A 23,491-nucleotide genomic window follows, 5' to 3' on the forward strand; every position below is an offset into this window, starting at 1 on the left:
ATACCTGTGTGACCTTTTGCTGGAATTTTATTATCGACTTCTCATGCCTTGCTTATACAACGCATGTAATATGTAGGAAATGGGGAGAAACAGAAAAAGAGAAAGTGATATGGATTTTGTTGGTGCTTCTCTCCCTGTCTTTTCAGCAGCACTTTTCAGTACACATTAGAAGCTACCAAATCCCTGCGTCAGAAGCAAGGGGAGGGGCCCATGACCTACCTGAACAAAGGACAGTTCTACGCCATCACCCTCAGCGAGACCGGTGACAACAAATGTTTCCGGCATCCCATCAGCAAAGTCAGGGTACAGTCCACTTTCTTTCCTACATGGGAATGGAGCTCTGCAGATAAATATAGTTGGGATAGGTTAGTTTTTAGTAATTTTTTTTTTCTTGTGGAAGAGGAAAAAGCAAGCTTGCTCTTATGTCCACAAAGGTGGGAGAGTATTATTGATGGTGGTCTCAAATATTTTGGGGTTCAGTTTTTTCTAAGTGGATCTTATAGGTAAATTATATATGTATCTGTCTCAGTTTATGGTTTGGCAGAATAGTAATTGCACAGGTGGCATTGTTGAACTTGTTGCCATGATTAAAGAAAAAAATCCAGTAACTGCTACATTTATTGTTTAAGTTCATCTTCACTCACACATGGACTTCAGCAACTGTTCCAGATAAAATGTGAACCCACCCTTTGTGACAAAGTTTAAATCACTTACATCATGTAAGTGTGATCTTTAACTTGATACCAGAGCTTTCACCCACAATTTGACAAAACGGATGATTTGCATCTTAGATTCCATGGGAAGAACTGGAGCTTGAGTATTCAGCAGCATCTGCCTGGAGAACAGGCCTCCTGATTTCCCTGATAATGTTTTTGAGTAAGCAAATCCTAACGCAGTAACTTTGGAATGAACAATAAGCCTCGGAGTTGCTGCCCTGCAAATTTCACCCTGAAGCTGGAAAGGTTGCATATGTATGAGTCTGAAAAAGAGTTTCCATCAAAATAAATGAAGTACTCTAAAAATGGTGTGACTTTACCTGAAGGAACCAATGAAAGTCAACGTGAGCAGTGAAGCAGACAACAACCTATCTATTTCTATCCTACATGAAGTTCAGAGAGACTCTTCCTAAAGAGAAGCAATGTATTATAACCCTGAATAGCAGTTACTTTTTATCCCTTTTTCCTAAGGACATGAAGCTGCTGATGGTGTTTAGTTGTTGGCTGAAAGTGATGTAAGACCTCCCTGTGTGTGGTAAACTGTGGAAGTCTCTCTCCCTGCCAGCCACCCATTCCTTCCGCCTTTGTGGGGCAGCTCTAGCACCTGTGCAGCTGAAGCAGGAATCAGGAGATTACTGTTCTGGCTGAAAACCAGTGCTGATAATTCTTCACTCTACATCCACATGATTTTTGAAGTTGTGACAGCAGAAATGTGGAAATTGTAAAGGAGAGATTGGACCATTTCTTTTGGAGGATGTGCAGTTTGCAGAAGAATGTGAAACCACGCTCAGCTTTCACAATCATGTTCTGTTTGCCAGGCCCCCAGCCATGAGACTGTTGAATTTATGGCTAATTCCATCCAAACCTGAGAGAGGGGCAAGAGGTTTTGAAGGTATTAAACCTCTATGAGTTCCATGTAAGAGGTAGAAAATGAATGCTGTGAAAAGTGGAAAAGCTACAGCCTTCACTGGCAATTCTGGTTGGTGCCTCAGCCAGCACATACCTGATGGCCAGCCAGTATGCATATTCCTCACTCAGGACTCGTTCATGGCACATACTGCCTTGTGCCCATGCAGTAGTTAGACCTGGAAGACAGAGAGATGATGTTTGGCCTTTATAGGTGGAATGGAGAAGGTCACAGAGCACGTGAAGGGTGACTGTGACTGTGGTGACTGTGAAGGGACATAGATCATGAACCAAATGTGATCCAGCTCCTAGGCTTATGTAGTAGCTTGATGGTATTTTTTATGAGCTTAGTGATTCAGGATTAAAGAAAGAATGGGAACAAAAGGGGATATTTAAAAGTGAAATTTTTTTGTTCTCCGTGATTTCTTTTCACTTCAGTTTACCCGGTATGAGCATTTTTTCTTTTTTGTTTTGTTTTGTTTTTCTTGCCTACAGCAGGGCTTTTTAAAAAGCTGTTATTACTCATGTGAAGTTTTGCATAAAGTTTCACTGTTTCCTTTGAATCACACACTTAACAAAGGGAATTCAGAACTTGAACCGAAAACCTCATCACAGCTCAGTAAATAGTCACACTGAGTTTGTCATTAAATACTTATGTGGAAGAGTCCTGCTACTTAGCTGGGTATGTGGACTGTGGATGGTAAAACTGGAAAATGTCCTGCTTTTAGCCAGTGAGCCTGTGCTCCTTTACAGTGTAATGTCATCTTCCAGAGTGACAAAAAATCTGATCTCCAACACTTGGACTGGACTTGGATCAGAATTGGAATTGTGGATCCTGTGACCTTGAAATGACCACTTTTTGCTTAAGGGAACTGAGACTTCTTACAAGAATATGATTAAATTTCATTTGAACTATCAAGAATATCATCCTAGGCACTGCATTATTTTAAAACTACATTCATTCTGCCCTGAGTCTTTATATGCATTGTGATATTGAACTGGACTAAAACCCAGGAATCTTCTACAACAAAAGCATTGGGGAAGGGTGATAAATGGATCAGTATTAGAGGCATATGGAAAATTCTAATTTTTTGTGTTTCTGGATATTAGTTAGATTGACTAATGCAACTTGTGTTGTTGATTTTCTTAGAGTGTGGTCATGGTTGTTTTCAGTGAGGATAAAAACAGAGATGAACAGCTGAAATACTGGAAATACTGGCATTCTCGGCAGCACACAGCCAAGCAGAGGGTCCTCGACATCGGTGAGTATAAGAGGATCTCCAGATGTTTCAGGGGAAGATTGCAGAATGTGGAAATCTTTGGTACCATGCAGAGGGATGTGGTTGGATATATTAGCTAGAAGGCTTCTGCCAGTTTTTTAGGACTGGGCTATGGGATCTATGAAGCAAGATGGAGGCCACGCAGAAAGTATGATCCTCGGCAGTCTCAAAGAAGAGCTGCTGTATTTAATGGTGTTACACCTTCTGCTGCTGGGAAGTTGAGGTCTGCGCCTCCTCAGGAGTGGCAGAGTGTTTGTTGCCTTTAATTTTTCAAAGGCTGATCCATTCTTTGATCCAGGAGCTGTAGCAGCCCACATAACAGTTAGGATGTGTAAGTACAGCTTGAGAGTGAAGGGAGATGCCATCATTATGGTGACTGCAAAGGCATGGACAGGATTCCTAAAGCTCCAGTTTTTGAGTCTTGTAGGTTATGAAGGAGAAGTGAATTCTGATGTGCTATCTTGAGAGACTTGTTTATCATTCATCCCATCTAAGGTATTTATGAGCCCATTTCAGTCACAACTGCCCTGTCCGCATGCTTGGGAGATTTTAGCAGAGGAAGAACACGTAGCTGCTGCCTAGGAGCCTGAAGTTGAAATCTGTGGGAGTGTCTAGACATCAAGAGCTTCTCCCCTCCCACATGCAGTTACACACGCAGCCATCTGCAGCGGGTTCCAGTCAAAGGAGTCGGCGAGACCAAAGCAGACAAAGTCTATCTTGTTTTGACCGCCTGAGGGAACCAAACCATTGAATGGGAGGAATTAGAGGGGGCAGAGAGGAGGGGTGAAAAAAAAGCCGAGTTACTTGGAGGGAGCACTGCAAGGCCTCAGGGGTGATCAAGCACCTCCAGTGCTGGAAATTAGTCCCTTCATGGTCCTACACATTCAGTGCCTTTTGACTTTCAAGTGCTACAGCCTCAACTGAGACTGGCATTACTTAAAGTCAGTCGTGTTTGGTCAAAGCAGCTCTTCATGCATCTTCTCTCTTCTTCTTATCATAGTTCCATTTCCCTAGCTTTTTATTCTTTAGTCCTTTGGGATAGTTAAGGCAGTTAAACCTCCACCCCAGACCAAATGACTCCTATCATGACATGTTAAAAGAGCAAGTACGCCACGTCACAGCTATTTCTGAAGGCTGCCTGGTTTTTTTGTGCTAGTCCCTACAAGCTTGCAGTACTAATGCTCATACCTTTGAAGGTATGTGCTGAGGAGTTTGTTCCACTGTAGTGCCAACACCCTCTGGCCCCACTGCGCTCCTGCTGTACCAGCACATTTCAGTCCCCTAACCCACACAAGTCAGCTTGTGGTGCACATTCTCTAAAACAGTGTTCTGCAGAACAAATACTGTATGTGATATGTGTGTTTGTCTATGTTAAAGTGAGTATCTTTCATGTTTCTATTAGTTTGAGATGAAATAGGTCTGCACTGACTTCTGAGGCACTCCAGCTCATATTCTTTATTTGGATTGCAAACATGAGTGAGGCCAGGTGTAGCAAGTCTTACTGATACAGCACTCCCTGTCAGACTTAAGAACTACAGAAGCACAATTCATGTTGGTGTTTTCAGAAGAAAGACCTAGGTGTGTTGCTCAGTAGTGTTTTCCTGAGAACAAAAGAAATACAGCCTTAGCTCTTACCAAGTGTAATGTTTTTGAAGTACGTGTGATTTTCTTTGGGACTTACATTGTGAATTTTGGCTTACTTGGGCAGAATGGCTCCCAGCTGCATTCCACATACAAGCATCAAGCTGCATTTAGCAAAATCTTGCAGTTTTCTCATTATGTGCTCTAATGGAGCAACCACATCCAAATTTGAAGTTGGCCTTGCTTTGAACAGGAGTAGGGTAGGGGTTGAACCAGATTACCTCCAGGAATCCCTTCCAAGCTAAATTATGGTGTGGCTCTATGGAGATTTCCCTTGACATTAAAAACTCAGTTCCTCAAAGGGTTCCTGTAAGGAGTATGGAATTTGTGTCCAGGTCCTGTGTGGTTAACTGGGAGAATTGGTGTCTGTCAGGGACAGTAGGAAATGCCAGGATATGCCCTGGAGAGCCATTTAAACAGGCAGTTAGAGAAGCTTGCTTAGGAAAATGTTGTCAGATGGTGTCAGATTTGTCCCATCTTCTGGGGATGATCTGGCAGTCTGCTGGTAGCCCTACTTCTATGATATTTTGGATTTCACACCAACAATCAATGATATGTAAAGTGTTAATCATGTATTAAGCTTCTTTAAAAGTATCTGAATAGCCATAAAACTCTTAACATCGTCCATATAAGTTTATAATAATTAATATTATTTTAACATAATGTTTGTAGCATATGTTGAACAACTGTGAATCTATAATTGTTTATGAATATATTTTTTAATCTAGAGCATGACTTGGTCCTTAGCAGGCACAGTATCAAATGAATTTGGGCTGTTCTGGTTCTGGGTTCCAGCTCTGTAGCCCTCAGAAGTGGTGATTCTGCTCTCTCCAGCAGCACAGGTCTCTCTGTCTCCCTTCTGACCTACTCTTGCATTCTGGACATCAGAATACAGTGACTTTTTCCCTCACTCCAGACATACAGGGGGTCACTGCTTTAATTTGTTTTGTGTACCTCTTGGGAGGAAGGATGGTTGAATAGATGAGGTGCAGTACTGGGTCTGAAGATGCAGTGAAATCAATAGGATAGACATGTACTTACATGCAAGTGAATCCTCAGTGCTTGAGGAATAAACCTGAGGACTTGACTCTTGCTAAGCAAGAAGGAAAAGGTCTTTTCCAGACTTCAGGCTATGTGCTGTTACGGATTTTTCTGAAGAAGGAGAAAGGCACTTTAAGATTTTAGCAGGAATGTGGGAGAATAAAAGCAGACTTTTCCACAGTGCTGTGCTGTGACAGTGGATCACAGCTTTTTCTTTTAAAATAAAGAGTATGATACTAGATCACAGCAAATACAAATTATTTAGAATCAGAACCATAATTTGATAGATATTAGAAGGGATTCAAACATGGACAGAAAGGGTGGATGCGGAAGCTTTAGATTTTGAATTGTTTGTGCTCCAGAGCCTTGCCCATTTTTTTTTCCAGGATAGTTGTTATTATGTGCACAATACAAAACCTACTACAATGATATGTAATTTGTGCAAGTGATAGGTGTTTAATGTTGAAGTTTGCCATTATTTAATATGCAATTAGCAGAAGAGTAAATAATTCTTTTAAAGCTGTTTTCTTGTGTATCAAAGAACCCATTTTTTTTATTTCTGGTAGCTCACAGCAGAAGAAAAAATCGTAGTCACACAACTTTCAAATATCCTTGGATGTAAGTGATTACTTAATCTACTGAGGATTCTTTTTAATTACCTGTAAGTTGAGGGGAACAGGATGCACTTCTGCTTTTAAACAAAACAGCATGTTACATGGACACTCCATGGGATTTGCGTTAAGGGAGTGGAGGCATGTATAGCAGGAAGGGAAAGATTGAGGGGATGTGGGGTTCTGACAGCCTTTTAGGAGAAGAAAACATGTGTCTTTACAAGACATCTTGTTCATGTCTTTCCAAAGTGCACCTACACAGCACGCCCATATGCAGCAGTCAGTTGCATGAGGCACTTTCTGGTGAATCATAAATTGAAGGGGTGGCTGGCTGTGTGAACATGCATATTAAACTACTTATGTATCTTATAATTCCTCTCATTTGCATTCCCATGAATTTAGATGCTGAAGACAATTACTTCAGTTAGAAGGGAGATCTGTGTTCAGGATGGGTAACAAAAAGCCTGCCTTGCCCTTCCTAACACCGCATTCACTTCCTGCATCACCAGTATCTCATGCTGTTCCTGTGGTCAGAACAGTGGATTTTTATTGTATCCAAAAATCGTTCTGTATCCCAGGCACACAGTTGCACTTACCCAGTGAAATGACAGCATCCCTGCATGTCTCAACTGTTAAATAATTCTTGCATCAATTTTTTTGTTATAAATTAATTTAAAACAGTTATCTACAAATTATTTTTCAAAGACCAACAGTTTCTTTTTAGGAAGGCAAAATAAATTGATATTGAAAACATATGTGTCTCATTTATAGAATATAAAACCATCATGTTTCTCTAATTAAAAAGCCAAGAATCAGCATGCTCTTGAAACAGGTATTTGGGCAAAAGCTGGATCAAGATTGCTGCATGATGTAATCTCAGCCCTCTGGCACAGAGTCCAATTACAGCCACTACAGCCCTGAAGGGATTCTAAGGAAATGTATATGTCCTGGAGAGAGCTGATGCATCTATGTGAATAATCTGGGAGTTCCTTTAATCAAGCAGACATTACCTTCTCACAAACCTGTTTTCTTCTCTTAAATCTGTTATACAAAAGAAGTAAATATGTTAAACTGACTGGCAAAAGGAGAGAAAAAGGGGAGCTTTTTCTTGTTTTCAGTTAAAAAGAAGGCCTGGTAGTTGCCTGCCTTTAGGTGTTTTTTGGTCCTTAGTGTTTTTAGCAGGGTCTGGGCTCCTCTTTGAAATTCAGACTTCCTCCCTCTTGCTTATTGTTCCTTCTGAAATGCTACCTGATTTGATAATATTAACAGTGCTTTTGAAAAGAAGTGGGAAGAGGGTGCAGATTTTATAGTTAGACAATTTAAAAATATTTTTTTTCTCTTTTATGTTCTTGGAGAAAGGATCATAGTGCTTTTGGTTCTTCATTTTCTGTTTTTCTTTTTGTAGCATGTTGGGTTTTTTTTTCTTTTTTCTTTTTCTTCTTTTTTTTTGTTAGTTTAGTTTTTTGCTTGTTTTATTTGTTCTTTGTTTTGTTTTGATTTTGTTTTTTAAACTAGAGAGCCAGCAATTCCTGAAGAAGTTGAAATGGCTGGGCAGGAAATGATTATTACTACTGATTATTTCCTCCAATTATAGCTCTTGGCTTTTTAGAAAGCTTCTCTAGGATTTACCATAATGCTGTTTATGTCAAGACTTAAACAATCCTGGTAAATGTTCAATTGCTTTTAGTTAAATTTCCAGTTTTGGTTATTCCTTGGCCAATCTAATGAATGCACCTACTCATTCCCACTGCAGTTACACTGATTTGTTTTTGAGAGTAAGGAATTTTTTGCAAGAACATAAGCTAGTGATTTACAATGCCTAAGACTCAAGCTGCAGTCTATTACCTCTTTGCAATTAAGCTTATTAATAATTCAACATAAACAATACAAGAGGTAGTTTTGATACATTAGACAAGCCATTTGAAAAAGCAAATGTGTGCTATGAATTCAAAAGAGAAAGTTCAGACTTCTTAAATGAGTCTTTTTGTTTTTATTTCTTACAGCTGATTACAAGGAGAGTTTTAATACCATTGGGAATATTGAAGAAATTGCATTCAATGCTGTGTCCTTTACTTGGGATGTCAATGAGGAGGCAAAGGTGAGGAAAAGCCATGCAGATGGTTTCCCTTTATAAGTACCATAAATCTTTAGTCACTGTTCCACTTCTTCTCTTTTTAGCAAATGATAGGAAGGGTGGGTGGAGGTGAGAGCTCAGTCTCTGGAAAGCCAGGCAAACTGTGGACTTTTGCTGACCCTGGGGATTTTGGCCATCCTTAAAAGGCAAGATGGTATGTGATGGCTGTTGAGGTGATAGTGGCTTCACACCTGTATCACTGACAATATTTACTGGTGGCCTCTCTGATTTTCTATGTAAAATATGGCCAGCCTATGAAACAGTAAAGTATTTATTCCTACTTGCAAAGTCAGTGGAGGACACAAGGTGAGTGTATTCTTTCTCTAAGTTACAAACTTCCTTTAATAATCAGTATTCTGTAAACTAGACTATGCCTTCCCTTCTGTTTGTGCCATTATTTTTTATTAATATACAGACTGTCCTTGCAATTGGGTATGAATATATTTTTGAGGACTGGTGCTGTCTTTCTGTCTGTCTTTATGTAAACATATGAGTACTGTCAGATACAAGGTTTTGCATTCAGGGATATGTCTGCTACATTGGACCTATAGATGATGTGATAGAGCAGGGTCAAGTTGGAGGCCTGTAACCAGCAGCATCCCCCAGGGGTCAATGCTCTATTCCGTCTTGCTTGACATCTTCATCAATGACCTGAATGTGGGGACAGAGTGGGTCCTCAACAGGTTCATTGATGATACAAAACTGGGAGGTGTGGCTGACACTCCAGAGGGTTGTGCTTCCATCCAGCATAACCTGGGCAGGCTGGAGAGCTGGGAAGAGAAGAACCTAATGAGGTTTAGCAAGAGCAAGTGTAGGGTCCTGCACCTGGAGAGGAAGAACCCCAAGCACCAATATAAGTTAGGGGTGGACCTGCTGCAAAGAAGTTTGGAGGAGAAGGATCTGGGAGTCCTGATAGTAAATTATCCATGGGCCATCAATGTGCCCCTGTTGCCAGGAGGGCCAGTGGAATCCTGGGCTGCATAAAGAATGCAGATAGGGATAAGGGGAGACCTTGTTAATGACTACAAGTATCTAAAGGGTGGGTGCAAGGAAGATGGAGCCAGACTCTTCTCAGGAGTTCCTAGTGACAGGAGGGGCAGCAGGGACAAGCTCTGCAGCATAGGAAGTTCAATTTAACCATAATAAAAAACTGTTTTACTTTGAGGGTGACAAGGCACTGGAGCAGGCTGCCCAGGGAGGCTGTGGAGTCCCATTCTCTGGAGATATTAAAAACCTGCCTGGATGCAGTCCTGTGTAATGTGCTCTGGGTGATCCTGCTTTAGTGGAGAGTTGGACTGGATGATCTCTAGAGGTCCCTTCCAACTGATAATTCTGAGGACAGCAGAGCACTTTAGCAAGTTTCTTTTAGATAAAGTTATCCAAAGAGTGGCAGAGTGTTTGACCTGCATGGACTTAGCACAGGAGAATGAAAAGCTGCCAGTAGTTATAAGAAGTTGGCCCCTGGAAAGTAAACAACAAAGGAAATAGGTTGTGTGGAATGAGTGGAGGATAACGTGGGACTCTCAAGGATGTAGAAATAAAAACCAGCAAATGCCACTGAGAGTAAATTCCTTGATACTGTTTTCCTGTTGAATACAAAATACCCAGTGCTCAAGTAATGCTAAGGATCTTTCTAACACAGAAACATCTTCATCCCTGATTCCCCACTGCATTTCTAGCAGAGCCCTACAGAGATTGCACAGAACACAGAGAGTTGGCTTTAGCAGTCACTGTCCTGACTTGCTGACTGATGGTGCTGAGGGTTGCAGTAATTCAGGTTTTCATCTCTGCTGCACATTTTAAAAGAATAGAGCACTACAGAAAATGCAACAGTTCTGAAAACTGCCTAATTCAAAAGCTGTCCTTGGTAAACAGAGTTCTTACTTGGCCCAGTTGCTAATGATGCTGTATTTACTCAAGTAATTACATTCTCACCACCCCAGATATTCTCCTGTTATGTGATTCCATTTCAAAATACAGCAATCTGTTGTCCTCTGCAGTCACAACAGGTGACCCTGGTGTGCATCTGATCATTATGCAAACAAATGCAGGTTGGGGATCTCTACACCACACAAACTTTCCCGAAGGCCTTTGCTGGAGCAGTACCAAGGCCAGAGCATGGCAGTCTCTTTCACCCAGCAGCTACCATCCCCATTACCATTACCAGGGCTGGCAAGTTCTTTGATGCACTTGCATTTGCTGCTGCAAACCAGACTTAGCAAGACACCATGTTGATCTAGGAGCAAGAAAGTCACAACTTGAAGGATCAGGTTGTTGATGTCAGGTGTTATCCCTGGATGTTTTGTTTTAATCTCATGCTATTCACAGTGCTCCTGCCATCAGTGCTGGAACATTAAGAACACAACTCTTGTAATGATCTCATGAAATATAACAGATTTTAAAATAATGACTGGCTCATTGTTGCTGGATTAAAAAATGTCAGGAATGAAATTTTAAGAAAGCTGCTTGTATTTCTGCTGGATGTAGTCATTAAAATGCAAATTTTCTTATCCATGTTATTCCAGAGGGCAGTTATCAAATCTGATCTTTTAGGAGCTTGAACTGCAAGTGTATTGATAAAAGTAAGAGGATTCATAATGTTCTTTGGTATTTGACTATCAAACATAAATCAGATTGTACCTGTAAGCTTATCAACGTGCACTAAAGTGTTTCCTTCCCCACACATGTGCACACATACCCACATACTTGTTCTTGTTGGAGGTTTTAATGCAACAACCAGTTGTGCTGGGTCTGGGGATTCCCGTAGGATTTCCCTGTGGTGTTAGAAAGCTATGGACTCTGAGGCATCTCACTGAAGGCTGTTTTTTCTCCAGCAATTACCTCATTCTAGAGAGATGAAGAACTTGAATGCCTAATTACAGACTCCTTTCTTAACGTTATTGAATGATGATCTTTAAACTGGCTCCATTGTTCCTGCTCACTGTTGTTTTCCCATTTTACCTCAATTCCAAGATTAAAACTTAACCTCATAGGCACAAAGACCTTCCTTTTCTGAGTCAGACAAAAGTGGCACATAGCCGTTCTTTCCAGGGCCTCTGAGATGTGATGAAGTGCTCCAGTGGCCTGGGAAGAAATAAAGAAAATAGTGGTTGTTGGAAGAGCACAGAGGACTGGTGTTGAAATACAGAAGCAGCAGCAATCACCTAACCAAATATGCATGTGTCTCCTGAGGGACTGGACCTGCATCCAGGAGGACTTACCTTATTTTCACTTTCCTACTTCACCTGGAGGGCAGCTGATTTAAAGCTAGATTCTTCCTGCCACATGAAGGCAGAACAGCACCCTCTTCCTGGAAGCCCTTTGGGGTGAGGGTATAACAGTGCAGGGGTGGTACCAGAATGTGCCTGTTAACAGTGAGCCTGCTAAAGGTTTGTAAGGCAGCATCTCATTTGGATCATACATGGAAGAAACAGGCATTCAGAGGCCTCTCCATCCTCTCAGTAATATGGAAGGAGCTGGGGTGTTGGCTCCAGCTTCTCATGCTCAGTTGCTTGTCTTCCAACTGATGCTTGGCAGAAAAAGTTAATGGAAGATGAAATCATGTATAGCATATATTGAGTTGTGGAATTATCTCACCATTGCTTTCTGTGGACTAAGGGAACTGCAATGAAGTTGGTAACACCACTCTACTATCTTTTCCTCTGCTGTATCTGGTCATCAACAGCAGTCAAACGCAGAAGTGTGCTGGCAGAGCAGAACCTGGCACACTGTTACCTTTACTAGAACAAAATAATTTTCTACTGGGGCCATTATCTAGAGGTCACTGTGGGGCTTGTGGTTCAGAGCAGGATACAGGGGGATGACAGGAAGGTTCTGCAGTCATGTCAAACTTCCTTGTGCTGCCTGGAGACAAACATACTGTGCAATAAGAAAGAGTGAAGAATACTTTTTATATAGTCTATCAGTTTTATTCCTGTAATTACTTTGGTATATAAATATGCACCATTTATGGGGAAGGTTATTTGTTGGCTCCCTTTAGTTGAACCTGAATGTTATGTTTGGTATTTTTAAAGGAGTTATTTTAAAAAAAGGTGAGGAGACAAACATCAGTTAACAAGAACTGGCTGACTTTTAAACCATCTTTTAAAAGTCTTTTTATGATACACTAGAGGTTAGTTGCTTTGCTGTTGCCCCGCGGAAGTTTCTGCTGCAGCATCTGGTTGACAAATTTCTAGTTGAGGCTATTGAATTTAGAGCTCAGCTTCATTTTTGGTAGACATTCATCTGCCTGCTTGTGGTCTGGTTGCTGACAGAAGTTTGTTTGCAGCAAAGATAATGAAGAACCAGAACTCTCCTGGTAAAAGGAGAGTATCTTTGTCATAAAGCATGAGCAACCCTTGGAGATATGCCTTCTCTCTGATTAAGTCTTTTGCTAATTTTAAATGAATTATGTTACTCCAAAACAATGCATTGACTGTATATTTTATGGAAAGCACCTTTTAACCTTAAATTCAAAGGTGTGACTTTAGTGAACAGTTGCTGAAAGAAAATGTCATTTTAAAGCAGACAAAACTTACTTTTCAGTGATACCAAGAAATTACTCATTTCTGCAAAGCAACTTGGACATGATAAACAGACATGTTTTCTAGTGGAGTCCCCCAAGGATCAGTACTGGGACCACTACTGTTCAATATATTTATTGATGACCTGGATGAGGAAACAGAGTGTACGATCAGCAAGTTTGCTGATGACACAAAACTGGGAGGAGTGGCTGACACCCCAGAAGGGTATAAATACAATTTATAAGGGTGTAAATACCATTTAATGTATTTACAAGAAGGGCAAGTGTAAAGTCTTGCATCTGGGAACGAACAACCCCAGGCACCAGTACAGGTTGGGGACTGAACTGTTGGAGAGCAGCATAAGGGAAAGGGTCCTGGGGGTGCTGGTGGATGGAAGGATGACCATGAGCCAACAATGTGCCCTTGTGGCCAAGAAGGCCAATGGCATCCTGGGGTGCATTAGACAGGAAGTGGTCAGTAGGTGGAGAGAGGTTCTCCTCCCCCTCTACTCTGCCCTGGTGAGGCCACATCTGGAATATTGTATCCAGTTCTGGGCCCCCCAGTTCCAGAAGGACCAGGAACTGCTTGAGAGAGTCCAGTGCAGAGCCACAAAGATGGTTAAGGGAGTGGAACATCTCCCTTATGAGGAAAGGCTGAGGGAGCTGGGGCTCTTCAGCCTGGAGAAGAGGAGACTGAGGGGTGACCTCATTAATGTTTGTAAATATGTAAGAGGCAAGTGCCAGGAGGAGGGACTAAAGCTTTTCTCAGGGGTCACTAACAATAGGATGAGGGACAGTGGTTATAAACTGAAGCATAGGAGGTTCGGTATAAATATAAGGAGGAATTTTTTCACTGTGAGGGTGACAGAGCCCTGGTTATGGAGTCTCCTTCTCTGGAAACATTCAAAGCCCACCAGGATGTGTTCCTGTGTGACCTGCTGTAGGTGACCCTGCTCTGGCAGGGGGGTTGGACTCAATGATCTTTTGAGGTCCCTTCCAACCCCTAACTTTCTGTGATTCTGTGATATTGGTAGACATGTTATTTGGACAGGTGCTGGTAGATGGTTTTTGGTGTGTACAGTAGTTGTGTGCTGTGCAGTTGTTTTGTATACTTGTGTGCAGTAATTGTCCTGCTATATTTAACTGAAATGGAGATCTTGAATCCAAAGCATGCTGAAGCCTCTGGGAACCTTTCCAGTTATTTAATGAGTTTTGGCATAGCCTATGCAGTAATAAGCTGTGTTTTCAATGAGAGAGTGATTTGCAGGATTAGTTTCTTAGACATTGTGGGCTGAAGTGAGCTATGATTCCAGTGGGCACAACTGTAAAATGATGCTGACAGAGCAGTGCGGTCTGTCAGTGATTTGTATGGTGACAATCTATTGTTCCTCAGCATTGCTGGCAGTACTTATAAAGACTTTGAATAGTGTAAGAATTATTTTGTTCTTAATTATTAATTTCTTAACTTAGATGAAGTTTCATTTTATTAGGAAGGAAATCAATATTTTCACTACTCTGAAAATGTAAAGGTTGGAGGAAGATACTTTGATGAAGGGATTTAATACCAGGAATTATATAGGATTAGATTTGGTAACTGGTTTAATAAATCATGCCTTGGTTTCTATGCATGTGTGTCTCTCTCTCTCTATATATATATAAATATATAAAATATATATATATATATATATATATCATGCTTACACACATACATGTATATATTAAGGAAGACTTAACCTGTGGTAGCAAGTAATGTTGAAGTTTCAGTGTATACAAATGGTTCAGTAAATATGCATCTAGGATTCAAGGCAAATGGCATTTTTATGTAGTTGCCTGGGTGTGGTGTGGGTTGAGGAAGCTTCAAAAGAGTAGTGTAAACATTTGCTGGAGACATTTGTATTGAAATAAAACAAAGGTCTTACCTTTGTATGGGATTTATAAGGTAATGGCTGGCAAGAGAAACTATAAAACCATACTTCTTGTGTATATGAGGAATGATGGGATTGATGTTAGTCATTTAAGAGACAATTAGTTTAACTCTTTGTTGTTACAGTCTGGAGGGATAAACACCTTTAAAATGGGATTTTCTAAAGACCTGCCACCCAGGCATAAATTCTGTGCATTGCCAGTATTCAGCAGAGAAATTGTTCTAAGTTTCTGATTTTGTAGTGTAACATTCTTTACTCCCTTCTGCCCTTGGCTCTTTCGGAGACGATGGGAGCCAGAAATGTAAATAGTAATAAAAGGCTTCTATTAGAGGTTTCATAGCTGTAGACCTTTAAAGTGTGTAAGCTGAGAGACCGCAGCAGGCAGGAGTCATGTTGGCTGGATTAAACGATGAAAGGGGAAATGCAGTTCTGGGCCTTGCTTTCTCTTAAGGCAGGTTAATGTATTTGTGTCTTGCACGTCACTAATTATGCTGCAGTGTTTATCAAACATTCAGTAATTCACATAATAACATCTAGGCTGTGGAGGAGCGCCTTTCCCGAAACAGAGTGCTTTTTCTAGACATGCTCTGTAACAAACAGAAGAGTTGTCATTATCTTAGGCCACTTTTGAAACTCTCTCAGGCACCAAATGTTTCTCAGAATTAGTTTCTCATTGCCAATGGCATGCCTGAGCTGGAGACTAGATGGGTGGAACTGTATCGTTAATTGTTGTAATCTAAGATATGCTGACATTTAAAAAAACCCATCACTATAACGACAATCCAAACTTGTTCCTGATAGCAAAACATTGCTAGAATCTAGTTTGCACTGGAAAAAAAAAAGGTTTTAAAATTAATTCAGGTACAGCCATAGTTACATTCATTAAAAGAGTTATAAGTCAAGTATAGTCAGGGCCCTGAGGGAAAAAACCCAGTAATTTATACTCCTGCAACTGTCATTTCTTTTTAACTCTGCATTTTCTAGCCATGTAACTACCATTCAAGAGACCAGAGCTAGGTGGTTTTCAAGAGGGGTAGAATGGTATTTAATCTTTTTGGGGCTGCCCAGGGGATTGTGTTTACTCCTTTTCTTACTGGAGAGTGGAAGTAACTGCATTATGGACAAGAGCTGCAGAGGAAGAAGAGATGAGGCTTGTAAAGGGCAAAGTGGGCAGGTGGGATCAGAGCAGGCAGCATTCCTCAGCCACTGCCTTGACGAGGTGAAGGTTTCTGGGCAGGACAGGGGCAGAGAGAAGGGGACTGTCCAAAGGATTCCCTGGGTCCCATTCACTTGTACCACGGTGTTGAAACTGGTGCAAATCTTCAGTCATGAAAAGAAAAAAACACTGCTTAAATCAACTCAGGTAGCAGAACTTATGCCCTCTTCCCCCTCCCTCTGCAACGCCCCCAGGATTTTCCAAATTCAAAGTGTTGTCCTTTACAGGAAAGCTAGTAGAAGTTTCTGCGGAGACAGAAAAATTTTCTAAAAATAAAGTACCCGTGTTAATTCGAATCCATCTCTTATCTGTGAGATGCAAATGAATGACAAAGTGTAGTACACTTCATGCGCATGAATGTAGAGTCATTGCTCCTCAGAGATCCTGATGTATTGCAGTGTCAGGACAAGGATATTGAATCTTACAGCATCCATCTATTATTCATGCTGAATAATCTGTTATTGCTGTATGGGGACTCTTAAAACAATACAGTCTGTCTTTCCCAGCCTCTCCTACTCTGCTCCGTGTTTCTGGAGGCAGTGGAAGAGATGACGCACAGTGTTATGTAGCTGACTAAGGTCGGACAAGGTCTTTTTCTTTTCTTTTTTTTTTTTTTTACTTCTCAGCCAAGTGTGCAGTGTGCAGCAAAGGTGGTGGATGTACCAAGTGCCGAGCAGATGGAAAAGCCTGCACATCCCCTCTCACATTTTAATGTACAGTTTAAAAAATCCATGTGCAGAAGTATGGACTAAAATATAGAAAGACCAGATTGTGTTTTATTCTAAAACTCATTCCGCTGCTCTGTGTTCACATATGCTTTACAACATTACCTTGATACTGTAAAGGAGTCTGAAGGCAAATGAAAATTCAGGCATTTCAAAGGCATATGCACACATAGCCACACTTTACCTTTGGAGCTGGAGGAGACCAAGTTGTAATTTGAAACAGAAATAACACTATCAGCTTTAAAAATCAGAGTTTCACCTAGGGCCCTTCCCCACCTCCCTCTTCTCCCCGCAGTTAAAGTTCAACTATTTCATTTGTAAATGCAGCTCTGTGATACAATCAGAAGCAGAAACGAGGAGGTGCCATTAGCTCAGTCAGGCAAACAATCTAAAAACCCCGACTGTAATGTTAACTTCTGCCATTAGGGTAAAGTGCCCCCCATCAGCCCTACTGGAGCCCTTCTCTGTTCTCAGGCTTTTCTTTCAGGGATGCTGGTATTCTGGTTGCTCAGACTTTTTTTTTTCCCTCTGCTTGTTGGTCCGGGAGGGATATTTGGTGGTGGGAGGCTCATCTGCAAGGGCCTGTTACAAACACATGGCAAAGGAGGCCATGAAGAAGAGCAGGAGGTAGCAAGTGTCTGTCAACAGTGATGGGGGCTGCAGAAGGGAAGTAGATGGATTCCTGAGGCAAAGGCAGGCAGGGCTTGACAGGAGCCATGGCAGTGTCAAGTTGCATGGATGCTACATGGTAAGGGGAACTTTTAAGAAGAAATAGGAAGTAATGTTTGAGAAATTCCTTCCCACTTTGAAAGACAGGATGAGATGCAGTTTTGAAATTTAAGAAAGATAGAAGGGCCCTTGAAGTGAAGATGAGGAGTATCTGTTTATGGGATGGAGGAAGGAGTACTGTTGGTCAGAGTGTGAAGAGAGACGGGGAGTAGTGGAGGTTAGGACTTTTCTTTGGCCACACAATTTAAATTGTAAGCTGTCAGAAGAACATGCCAGGCCAAAACATAGTTGGAAAGGATGATGCAAGATGGTCTTTCTATGTCTGTGTTAGCAAATAGTGCAAAGATATGAAACAGGTTTTAAAGTGGAACAAGTCAGGGCTAAAGACCTGACATCCATGTGAGATACTTTTTAAGAGTTTTTATCTCAGATTACCTTTAGTCAGTTACTGCAGACTGGGCAGCCACAAACAGAAAGAACATGTGAGGTGGGCTCTTAGAACACATCTTCCAAAAAGAACCCAGCTCATGGACTCTGTGCTCTCTGGTGTGAACCAAAGCATGGTAAGTTGGGGCAGTCATATGATTTACCTCAAATATAAGCTTCTGATGCAAATGGATGCATCAATACCTGTCATAAAGTTTGTCCTTCTTCCCAGTGTGGGAGTGTTTTTGCTGAATTTAGGACAGAATCAGAAATAAACATGTGAATTGCCAGTGTGCTGATTGTAGCTGAAATCTTTTTTATTGAGGGTGCTACCTGCTTTTATTTTCTCATTTGCTTGCTATCAAGTGTTTCCAGGAGTTTGATAGTTGTTTGCAGCACATTTTAAAAGTCATCTCTCTGGCACACAGATTTTCATCACAGTGAATTGTTTGAGCACAGACTTCTCCTCACAAAAAGGAGTAAAAGGGCTTCCTTTGATGATCCAGATCGATACTTACAGCTACAACAACCGCAGCAATAAACCCATCCACCGAGCTTACTGCCAGATCAAGGTTTTTTGTGACAAGGTAAGTGGAAAGCCATGGGTAGCCAACTACCATGAATAGAGGAGAAACCTTGATAAGCAGTTTGTTATTGCCATACTTTAGACCTAATTAAATGTTTTTTCTTTTCCTAAAGAATTGTCTTTCATGATATAATTTGGACCAACTATATCATAAATCCAACAGGTTAGGCTATAATTACTGTTTTACAGCCTTTTTGGCAGTGATTCCTGAGCTTGTGAGCCATAGATGGACTGTTTAAGGACAGCATATCAATATCAAAAAAGTTATAGAAACCACAAACGTAAAGATCTCTACGTGGAAGGTCACTGCTGACCACTGGCTCATACAAGTGACAGTCTGATCATGTTATCTCTCCTGGCTCTCCCAGCCAGGATAGGTAATGTATAAACTTTGTAGAGAGGTCCCTAATAGAGAAATGCACTTCTCAGCCTTCCAAGCTCTTTTCTGATATGTTGGAAAACACAAAGTCCCAGTAATGCAGCAAATGCCATGCCCTCCCTACTTCCTTACATACTGTTACTCTGGAAACTTCAGTGAGACTTTTATGTTGATGGAATTTTCCTATTAAAAATAAACTGCAAAAATGTATTACCTATTCCCATGTAGCAGCTCAATAACTATTACATTTTTTCCTTCCTTTGCAAAATTTAAGAGTGGGGTTTTCCCGTTTTTTTGTGGGAATTGGTAAGGTTCTTCAGCATCAAGACACAGATCATGACTTAACACACCTGATAGTGTCATGGTCAGCTGTATTTATCACTGGGTAGAAACAGTTGCTCAGAAATCTTGTCTCAGTGATGGTTCTTACATGTGAGTGTGACCACATTTCAGTTGTGTTTAACACCTGCCAGCTGATGACTATAACCCTGTTGGAAAAGAGATTCCAGGGTAGAACTGATGCCTGGATTCTAGTCAGAGTTCAGGGATTCAGGTATCTTACATCTATTTAAGTGACTTGGAAATTCATCCAAATTAGTCTTGCCATCTTACAGATGGGAATAGTAAGGCAAAAGGCCATGCCCCAGGCAATACGTAGCATTAACTTTTTAATGGAAAGGGTAGGAGTTCAACGGTTCAAGGTCCCTGTGCTGCTGCTCCTTCCCCTCTTTTCAGTTCATTCCCCTGTTGCTGTCTTGACAACGGAATCTTGAGGGCTAATCTGTCAGTTGTGTAAGTGGAGCAAAAACTTTGAAAATAATGAATGTAAATGTATGCACTGGGGTCTTCTTGCAGTCAAAATGTTATGCTTTTAATTGTAATTTTGAATGTCAAATATTTAGAGGTTTGAAGGTGCAGCTGGATGTTAAAAGCTCAGTAAATATCAAAGTAACAAGTCGTTTTTATCTACCTACTTTTGAAAAGCAATTAGAAAACTCTGAATTATTTAAAAAAAAAGGGAAATTCAGAGCACAAACTCATCAAGGGTGACCTGTAGACACAACTGGTAGAGGTTTTGAATAATACATGTCCCCTCTATTGGCTTAATTGGTACTTCAAATATACAGACTGGAGAGCAGGAAATGAATGTTCAGGCTTTTAATCAAAAGTGTCACAAACTAGAAGAAAAGATCACAGGGGTAGTTAAAATGTTATCCACATGAAAACTGTATTGCAAGTGGGAACTGGAGGGCTCAAGGGTATCCATAGTGGGCTATATATCATGAGAATATAAATGTATACGTGTACATAGAGCTTATTAACTTAATGCACAGCTGAAATTTGCACAAATGGAAATTATTGAGGTAAATTTGCATGACAAGTTAGTGCTAATTGGCACTGGGAAAGAGACTGAGGCCTGATTCTCCCCTCACTTCTGCTGCAGTCTCTTTACTGACATCAGTTTGTCAGGATGCTTTTATAAGTTAAGAAATGGTTGGATAATTTCCACTTGCTGGTAGCACTAGGAGGATTCCTCATGCTCAAGAAAGGTAGCTGGTGGGGCTGGCTACCTTCATCTTTCCATGATGCCAAAATAAACCCTGGCAGTGGTTGAGGTGGAGCAGGGTTGAGTGGGTTCTAGGTGGGGGGGTCTTTGCTAAGTTTCTTTTCTCAGAGTAACTTCTGAAAGAGTCGACCTCTAGTGACCAAGGCAGTGTTTGCTGCCTGGTGAGGAAAGGCTGTGAAGCTCAGACAATTATTGTTGACCTCTTTTTCAAGATTAACTAAAAAAAAAAAATATTACAGGATCATATAAAGAAAAAACACCAAAGCCAGCAAGCATATTATAATGTTTATCCATTTGAAAAATATGAATTACCTCAATCTGACAATGCCAAAGAGAAGCTGATGAGAAAAGTTCCTGATTTATTACAATTATCTGGATCAGAGGAACTTCACAGTAAGTTCCTTCTACCCGAGTCCTGAAATGTATCTTAATTTGAAGCATGGAAGAAAAAACGTTTCTGTGCCTGACATTGTTCTTAGATTTTTTTTTTCTGCAGTGATAGTGCAACTGTGGGACTTTGTGTGACATAAATGTATGGAAATGCAGGCTGTAATCAATGTGCTTGCTTCCTATTTGTTCTCTAGTATTTTGTCCCTGTTTGTTTTCTAATAGACAATCTTAAAATCAGTTTTTAAAGTGAACTTCTTGTTTTCTCAGTGTTAACTCTCTCTGTCCTTGCAGTCTTTTTATCATGCACAGGTCACTGATTCTGCATTCTGATAAGAGAACATAATATTTATTCCTTAAGTAGGGTGTCAAGCAAACTTGCTACCAGGCCTATTTATATTTATATCTTGCAAGATGTGTTTAGCCACAGTGTGTGAAAGAACTGGGCATTCAGAGCTATTTTGATATTCTGTGTTTCCTATATAGCCTGCTGAAAAAGAAGCAGCAACATTTGACTTGGCAAATACCATAACATTGTTCCAAAAAGAAAATAAATTAATTCTGTTTTCTTTACTTGTAAAATTGGGAATCTGTATTGCCTGGAATAGGTGCAGTTCCTGCCCTCATCTTTACTGTGGACCATCATAGAGAAAATGAATAATCACAAGGTATCAGGCATCTTGTATTGCCTACTGATCTTCAGCTTTAGAGAGAAGAAGGCTGAAGTCCATGGGCCTGTTTTAGTAGATGTGGAACACTTGAGCCTTGAGTAAGAAACAGGTGTGCACATGAGATTCATAATGGTGATCTGAGTGGTCCTTAGGAGTGTATGGGCTTTGTAAGACTGTAGCTAGAATCATAGAATGATTTGGGTTGGAAGGGACCTTAAAGATCATCCAGTTCCACCCCCCTGCATGGGCAGAGACCCCTTCCACCAGACCAGGTTGCTCTAAGGCCCCATCCAACCTGGCTTTGAACACTTCCAGGGAGGAGGTATCCACGACTTACTTGGGCAGCCACCCTCACAGTAAAGAGCTTTTTTCTAATGTCTAACCTACATCTCTCTGAGTTTGAAACCATTTCCCCTCATCCTCTTGCTACACACACATGTAAAAAGCCCTACCCCAGCTTACTTGTAGGCCCCCTTCAGATACTGGAAGGTCTCTGTAAGGTCACCTCAGAGCCTCCTCTTCTCCAGGCTGAACAAACGCAACTCCCTCAGCCTGTCTTCACAAGAGGGGTGCTCCAGGCCTCTGATCATTTTAGTGGCTCTCCTCTGGATATGTTAAAGGAGCTCCATGTCCTCCTTATGTTGAGGACTCCAGAACTGGACACAATACTCTGGGTGGGATCTCACAAGAGCAGAGTACAGGGGGAGGATTGCCTCCCTTGACTGGCTGTCCATTATTCTTTTGATGCAGGCCAGGAATGCAAGACATAAGCTTAAATGAGCTGAAGACTTGAAAAAAAAATTGATTCAAGTTCATAGGTTGCTATTGCTAATGGTTAGTAGCAAAAAATATTCTTTGCATTTATATGAAGTCCAGACATCAATGAAAACACAAAAAACTCATTCAGCTATTTGACTGGTCAGAGCATAATTTATAGCCCTTTATGACAGGGTTATTTTTAGTTCTGTCCTGAAGAGATATGCAAACTGATATATTAGATGTGCACCAGGTGGCTCAGCTGTGAAAACTGTCCAGAGAAATGCACTGCTATGCAAAAAGAGTGCTGTGATCCATTGACTCAGCATCTGCAACAGTGAGGCACATCTTGGAGGCTTGGCTTGCCCCTGCAGTGTGCCAAGTGGAATTCTAGCTTGGAAGGGCTGTTAGGTAGTTCTGTGGGTATTGCAGTTGCTGCATTGTGGCACAAATAAGCACTGGCAGGTGGGAGTGACTGTCCTGCTCAGAGATTGCCTGTACCTTGGGGGTGTCTTGCCTTGAATGAACAAAGACAAAGCCATGAAGCTTTACAAAGTTTTTAAATGCAGAGAATATTAAAGGAAGATTGGCAAAACATACATTCTTTATTATGTGTAAAAGATTTGAGTCTTCATAAATTTTGGCTTTTCTGAGAGGAAACACATGCTTGCCTCCGTGTACTAAATGACTTTCCAGGTTCATCCCCACTACCTGTGAGCAGCAGAGTGGCAGCCCTGAGTGGCAGGAAGGGCTGTGGCTGCCTGGCAGAGCTGCCTTGTGCAGCACAGGGCTCTTGGGGTTGTGACCTCTGCACGACAGTGGTTTTGAGGCATATTTTTTCAGCTTCCTGCCAAAGAACAGGTGGCTTTTACAGACACAGATGTGCCCTTAGAAACAATTTGATAAGGGCACAACTCTGAATCCTTTGTCTTCTGTGTTTGAAGTCAGTGACAACTGGACTGGGACCTGGATTCAGAGATGTTCCTATGAGACACCTTCATGTTTTTTAAAGAGCTGTTTCTTTTCCATGTCTTTCAGCCTATGGAAATCTATTGATAAATCACAGCCAGGAATGTATCTTTCCTTGCATTCTTTTCAGGCTTAGTTCACTGGCTTATGTGTGAATTTTGCCATATTGAGTGTATATTTTTGGCTTTCCTTACCTCTCTCCCCTTTCTTTTAAAGAAACTTCTGATTTAAATTTAGAAAAAAGTCTTTATTTTGCATGCTGACTGTCTAGGAGCATATGGATCTTTAATATCCTTTACAGCAT

The 23,491-nt window shown here is 41.0% G+C and overlaps 1 protein-coding gene across 1 annotated transcript in view; it reads left to right on the top strand.

The window, feature by feature from the left end:
• The window catches only part of GRHL2 (grainyhead like transcription factor 2), a 64,793-nt gene that overhangs the window by 22,279 nt on the left and 19,023 nt on the right, over positions 1-23,491 (top strand). The window contains exons 6-9 of the mRNA XM_030445389.1: positions 147-303; positions 2,773-2,884; positions 8,199-8,293; positions 18,301-18,459. Coding sequence (XP_030301249.1) covers positions 147-303; positions 2,773-2,884; positions 8,199-8,293; positions 18,301-18,459 — 523 coding nt within the window. The remainder of the gene's footprint in view (positions 1-146; positions 304-2,772; positions 2,885-8,198; positions 8,294-18,300; positions 18,460-23,491) is intronic.

Source organism: Calypte anna, chromosome 2, assembly GCF_003957555.1.
Source record: "Calypte anna isolate BGI_N300 chromosome 2, bCalAnn1_v1.p, whole genome shotgun sequence".
NCBI lineage: Eukaryota > Metazoa > Chordata > Aves > Apodiformes > Trochilidae > Calypte > Calypte anna.